Below are 6,641 nucleotides of genomic sequence, written 5' to 3'. Positions count from 1 at the left end.
TGCTGTTCATTGTAAGAATGCTTTCTTAATGTCCCTTAACACCCGGTCTCTTCCTAGACATTGCCTATGAGAAGCTTGTAAGTGGCAGCCAAGTTTAACTTTCTGAAAAGTAACATATCTGTTTAAACAAAACTAAACTGGGTCATAGGTCAGGATAAACTTCAACACTCCAGGTAGGAGGATAAAGGAGACATATGTTGTAGATAAGAATGGTTCTCTCAGGAGATAGCCTTATTCTTTCTTCTCCTAATAAAGACATTAGCATACTTGGGATTCCCAAGATGAACCTTAGATGGTGATAGCCCTGCCTGTTCCAGGAAGCCAGATGCTCAATACACCTGATTCCTTTGTGCTGACTCTCATCTCTTAAGCTTTGGATCTGACTGACATACTTTTCTGTTGCCATGATAAAAAATACCCAGACAGAAAGCAATGTAGGGATGGAAGGTTTTATTTTGGCTTATTGTTCCAAAGAGATAGAGTTCATCATGGTTGAAGAGACACAGCAACAGGCAGGGAAAGGTAAAGCCTGGCATCGGGAACAGGAAGCTGGCTGATCACAATTTCATCCACACACCAGACACAGAGTGAGAACAGCAGGTGAGGTGAGAATATAAACTCCAAAACCCACCCCTAATGATGTGCTTTCTCTAGCAAGGGTCCATCTGCTGAAGTTCCATCAACTCCTCAAACAGCACCACCTACTGGAGAACAAGTGTTCAAATGGGCAAGCCTCTGGGGGACAATCTCAGTCAAACCAACACAATGGTGATCAACCCAGAATTTTCTCCAGGAAGAAAGCTGAAAATATGGGCCAGAACCATAGTCTCAACCAAAGAAACCGTAGGCACAGGAGAGGGCAGAGCAGTGGCCCAAGCCCTTGGGGACAAGGTGTGTGGAAAAGTAGAGTCCAGATCTATTGGTGAGATCCCAGTATCCACAGAAAGACAGAAGGAACTGAAATGAATGTACTTCAAGTTTGACTAAGTGATAAATAGGTTGGACAAATGATGGCCATGGAGGTGGGCAGATTTCACCTAGAGCAGGAAGATGCAGGCTTCTTGCAGATCCAGAATTTCTCTAAGGAACATGAGTTATCATTCCATCCAGTACTTGAAATTTCTGCACAGTCTTCATCGTACTTGTTGTTGGGCTCCCCTTTTAACCAATATTTTCTGAAACTGAAAATCCCAAACATCATGAGGCCCTGTCCCAGCCTCTGCTGTCACTATATCTAACTTCTGACACTAGGATACACTCACGTCCATCGCATGTGCATATTGCAGCCATACCTCACCCAGAACCTGATGGCATGCTTAAAGTATTTGTGTGAGAAACCCTTATTCCACTATACAGAATCAAGAGACTTCAAATTGTGAAACTGATGCAGTTTTATCTTAGGTTTTGCAGAATCATGTGTCAGCTGGACAAAGGACAAAAAAATCTCCCATGTAGATTTGATGCAAAGCAATTTCTTTTTTTTTTTTTTTAATATTCCTTACTATATTTTTCTGTCCCCCTTTATTCCTCAATGGCTAAGTTCTTCAGCAGGGAACATTCTTCCCAGCATCTAGAATAGCCTCCTTCTCAGATTCCCCATTCTATTGAGTCAGGACACACACCTTGTCTAACAAAAACCCTGGGACCTGAGATTCCCTCCCCACCCTCCCTGTCACATGGACTCAGTCACATAGCAGCTTCCTGTCACTCTCTAACCCTAATCTAAACTGAGATCTCCTGACAAGCAAGTGCCAGCTGGGGAATCTGGGGCCCAGTGTTTCCTGCTTGTCTGTGATTCGTGGATGATCTCTATCATGCCTCATACTGAAAATGGAACATTATGATATCTCAGAGCCCACTGACATTCCACACTAGCCTGGTTTATAATCTCCCATGTTTTTTTCCTTGGACAAGAGAACGGCCTTGGCCTCCTTCCTTCCACCTGTTTCTTTTCATGTTCTCATGGTATGTGGCAGTTCCTTTGTAGCTCACATGACATCATGGATCTTTAAGTATAACAAGCTGTATGTTTGTTTGTTCATTTTTTGTTTGTTTGTTTTGAGACAGCGTTTCTCTGTGTTGCTTTGTAGGCTGTCCTGGAACTCTCTCTGTAGACCAGGCTGGCCTTGATCTCACAGATCTGCCTGCCTCTGCCTCCTGAGTGCAGGAATTAAAGGTGTGTGCCACCACATCAGGATGCACTCTGTATTTTGAAACATGGTCCCTTGCTGAGCCTGAGGTCACTGATTGCCAGTTCTGGTGAGCTAGTCAGTGACTCCTGGTTTCTGTCTGTCTCTCTTCTCAGTGCTAGGATGACAGATGTTTGCTATCACCTTGATTTTTGTGGGTGCTGGGAATCTACACCCAGGCCCTCATGCTTGCATGTCAGGCACTTACTGAATGAGCCAGCTCACCAGCCTCCACCTCATATTATTACAGAAAGGGTCTCTATCTGAGCCTGAAGCTCACAATGAGACTGAACTAGCTGCCCCATAGGCTCTAGGACGTGCTCTGTCTTTGCCTCCCCAGCAGTTGTACTACAGGTACATGTCACCACACCATTTTTTAAATGTGGATGTTGGAGATCTGAACTCAGATTTTCATAATTGTGTGGTGAACACTTTTTCCAGAGTCTCTTGATAGAATCTCCTTCACTTCCTGCCTCATGACCAGCCCTCATCATTCTCAAGTAACCCTGTTGGTGTAGAAAGTTCTGGGGAGAAAACTCAGGTTCTCGTTCTTGCAAAGCCGACACTTTATTGGCTGAGGTTTCTCCCTCCCCAATTATTTAACACACTATACTTAAACAATCCAAACAAGTTGCAAACTGCTCCTGCCCACTCTGATTATGGAATATAAAGGACTACCAACATGGGTATGAAGACCCTCCCCCATCGACTCAATGAATATCATGGACATTTAAGCCTAAGGGAGGGAGGGAGGGAGGAAGGGGCAAGGACTTGGAGGACAGCTGAGGTCAGTTTCACAGCCCCACCCACTCTCCATGAGGTTCCATGCTCCCAGGGCTACCTGTCTTTCATAGGTGAGTCATCTACCCACTGCCATGAGCCTTCCTCTTTCAGGTCAGAGAGACCCAGCCAGGCAGATCCTTTATCCTTAGAAATCACACTCAGGAATGTCTGTAAACAAAGGAGAGAAGTCAGGAGGTTTCTACTTCATTCCTGTGTTCCACCTGTGGGTCTCCAGGGGCATTGACTCCCACCTGAGAGAAGCCCCTGACACGTGCTCTGGAGCCTGAGTCCCTTCCACACCTGTATCTTACGGCCTAATGAAGTCTGACTTACAGTTTTTCCACAGCAGGAGTCTGCACACATGTTCCTAAAGCATTGCCAGTATCTGTGATGAATGAGCACACCCACACACACTCGCCCATAAGGTTTAATGTGATCAGGATGGCTAGCAGTGTGCAGCAACTTTTAGCTCTGTGTCGAGTGATGCGCCATGTGTACACAATTGCATATTTACACTGACAAAAAGTATACACTTGAATATTTTCCCACCAAGGGAACAATTTCCTGTCTCCTGGCCAGCTGGGACAATGTGATAGTTTTAACTGACAGAACAGAGATCCACGTAGGAGATAGGCTCCCGACACACCTGTCAGGTATTATGTAGATAAATTGAAGTGGGAAGGCTCATTTTAACTATTCGCAGAACCATTCCCTGATGGAGGGTCCTGGGCTGGGGAAATGGGGAAAGTGAGCTGAGCACCAGTGGTCATCACTCTGCATCTTGACTTGTGGATACTATGTGGTTGACTCCCTCAAGCTCCTGTGGATGTGACTCCCCAGCCATGACAGACTGTAACACAGAACTGTGAGCCAAGATATCCATCTTTCCTTAAGTTGCTTCTAAAAAGTTTTATTTTATTTTTTGTATTATGTGTGTGTGTCCATGTGTGGGTAGGTGCACATGTGAGTGCAGGTGCCCACCGAGGCCAGAACAAGGCATCGAATCCCTTGGAGCTGGAGTTACAGGTGGTCATGGATGGCCCACGTGGGTCCTCGAAACTGAACTAGGGTCCTCATAGGAGCAGCGAGTACTCTTAAGCACTGGGCAATCCCTCCAGGCCCCTTAAATTGCTTTTTATCAGGGTATGAGGACAGCAGTAGTAAGAGAAGCTATGACTGATGACTTGTACTATAGGTTTTCTGATGCATTCAAATGTGTTCAGACTTGATGTGTCCACTCAGAGGGTGCCAGGGACCCTCAGTCCCACCTCTTCTCTCTCTTTCCAAGAGCAGTAAGCAGACCCTAACCAGAAGCACTTTCTGGCCAGCCATGGCTTCCACACTCAGTCAATGTTGGCCTGTCCCAGGGTGAGGAAGCCATCAAGCGTACCTGCTCTTCATCACTCTCAATGATGACGAGTTGGGCCTCCACTTCCAGGCAGGCAGTGATGGAATCATTCCAGTTACGCTGCGACTTGGAGAAGAAGTAACACTTTCCATGGAAGAACGTCCACTCCCAGGGGCAAGGACGGCAAATGCTGTCTATTGGGGGAGGGTAGATCAGGAGGGACCCACACTTGGATGCCCATGATCCTGCATTTGCTCCAGCCTTCCAGAGTCAGGGCCCTCCCTCACTTGACACTGCATCCTGGGGAAGTAGGAACTTCAGAGATTGAAACAGAGCCCAGAAGACTATATTGACTACTGTGCCCATGACCAACGTGAACACTGAGTACCTACTGCATACACAGTGCTGGAAACATTGAGTGCTGCTGATGTGTATGACCTCTGTGTGAACTGACTGCCTACTATGTGTGTCACCCCTGAGACCACAAAACCACTCCCTGGCTGTTGCTCTGTGTTCCTACTAATTAATTTTTTTGCCTATTGTGTGTACATGCATGTGTGTGTATAAAGGTGTATAAGTGCACTAAGATGGCTGGCCAGTGAGTCTGAGGGAATCCGCCTCCATTTCCCCAGTGCTGGAGGTAGAAACATACATCCCCATGCCTTTTTATTTAAAAATATAGCTTCTGTGGCTCAAACTCAGATTCTGTATAGCAAGCACTTTACCCACTGAGACATCAAGTCCCCACAGAAGTGGAAACTGAGGCCTGGAGAGGGTCAATGGCTCAAACACAGTGTGTTCCCAAGGAGACCTTCTCAGGTCCTTGGATGCCTGATTTCTGGTCACTTACCCACTCTACCCTTGAGTTGCAGCAGCTGCTGATAGATTTTCTCATATCCTGGGGAGCTGGGGGCCTTGAAACCTGCACCAAAAGAATCCAGAAACTACAATGGTACGAATACTTATTGTGTGTTATGACCTGCACTGGATTGCTGCAGCAGAACACCTTTCATCACGTTTAAAAAGAAGAGAATGACACAAAGATGACCAAACCACAAGAAATGGACCCGGGCCCTTCCCCTACCCGTACCCCCACCTCCCGACACACTTCTGCTCCAGTGTGGGAAGCCCCTGAGGCCTCAGTGTGACCCACTCTCAACATTTCCCTCTCTTCACTCCCAGATCCCGCTGCCATGGCCGGTGGGCCATACCACAGAGCTGGAAGCGCCTGTTCCCGCCTGACCTTGAACAAGAACAGCGACCAGCAGCCCAGTCAGGAGCAGGACAGACAGCAGATGCAGCACCAGGCTGCCTTGGTTGTGGCTCAGCCACCCTGTGGGAGAGGCAGGTATTTCAAAACAAGGCCGCCAATCACCTCTGCCCCCAGAAAACAGCAGGTCGGGTTCCAGCCTTCACCTTCTGGTGCTCTGGAGGTCAGGGTCTAGTCTCTAGGCCTGAGCCTTTAGATTCCAGGAACCCAGAGAAATGTCTAATTCTCCAGGATCCAAGACTCTTAGAAAATACTTCTGCATCTTCTTGGCTTCTTGTCTCCACAACTCCACAGCTAATGAACATAAACACACACACACACACACACACACACACACACACACACACACACACACGCCCGCAGTGTGTATATATGTGTGCACACTTGTGTGACTGTGTGCAGAGGCCAGAAGTGACCACTCTGAGCCCCAAGCAGCCACCCACCCCATCCCTGTGTCACCTAGGAAGCCTGGCTGCTGCTTCTCGCTTGCTTCCATGGAGTCGCTCATCATTGCTGCCGTCCTTCAGTGTCCTTGACTGCCGGCAACATCAGCTTTTATTTTCCACACATCTGTTCCTCACTCTCTGAATCTGAAGTCAGAAAGAGAAAAGGAGAAGTGGGGACCAGCACCAGAAGAGGCCAGAGGGAGGTGCTGAGCATCTGACACAGCAGGACTTCCCATGAATCTAGGGGAGGGCAGTGGAGGTGTGTTAGGTCCTTCCTTCATTGCTGCTACCAAATACCTGACGAAAACAACTCAAAGACACACGGGGTCTCAGTTTGGGTATTGGCTAGTAGTGTGAGGGCGCAGTTCACCCAGTGTGGAAGTGAGAGTGACCGCAACTTAAGGAAACTGCTCACGTTGACACCATAGGAAGCAGAGAGGGAGAGGAGAGCCCGTGTGCAGCTCTTTCTCCTCCTCCTGCCGTCCTCTGACCCTGGATCCAGGGACACTAGTGCGGACTCTGCAGCAGCTTTGCTCAGGGAGAAATTTCCCTCTGGGCTCCTGTGCTGTCTGCAATGTCAACTGAAACTGCAGGGGAGGGCGGGG

The 6,641-nt window shown here is 47.8% G+C and overlaps 1 protein-coding gene across 1 annotated transcript; it reads right to left on the bottom strand.

Annotated features, from left to right (window-relative positions):
• Positions 1-433: 433 nt before the first annotated feature.
• Positions 434-6,223, bottom strand: LOC119086533 (CD209 antigen-like protein C). The gene is made up of 6 exons (XM_037198417.1): positions 6,050-6,223; positions 5,564-5,653; positions 5,171-5,242; positions 4,363-4,514; positions 3,031-3,140; positions 434-1,181 (listed from the first exon to the last, which is right to left on the bottom strand). The coding sequence occupies exons 1-6, from the start codon at positions 6,099-6,101 to the stop codon at positions 1,034-1,036; spliced, it is 624 nt and encodes a 207-aa protein (XP_037054312.1). The 5' UTR covers positions 6,102-6,223; the 3' UTR covers positions 434-1,033.
• Positions 6,224-6,641: the final 418 nt, after the last annotated feature.

The sequence above is a fragment of the Peromyscus leucopus genome, chromosome 23 (assembly GCF_004664715.2).
Source record: "Peromyscus leucopus breed LL Stock chromosome 23, UCI_PerLeu_2.1, whole genome shotgun sequence".
Classification (NCBI taxonomy): domain Eukaryota; kingdom Metazoa; phylum Chordata; class Mammalia; order Rodentia; family Cricetidae; genus Peromyscus; species Peromyscus leucopus.
This window is presented reverse-complemented; position numbering and strand designations above follow the sequence as displayed.

Bases quoted from the DNA above. Each gene is read 5' to 3' on its own strand.
- LOC119086533 (XM_037198417.1), bottom strand. From the start codon at position 6,101: ATGATGAGCGACTCCATGGAAGCAAGCGAGAAGCAGCAGCCAGGCTTC. The intron at 5,654-6,049 runs GTGACACAGGGA...CCTCTCCCACAG, and splicing joins GCAGCAGCCAGGCTTCCTAG to GGTGGCTGAGCCACAACCAA. The intron at 4,515-5,170 runs GTAAGTGACCAG...CTCCCCCAATAG, and splicing joins GCAACTCAAGGGTAGAGTGG to ACAGCATTTGCCGTCCTTGC.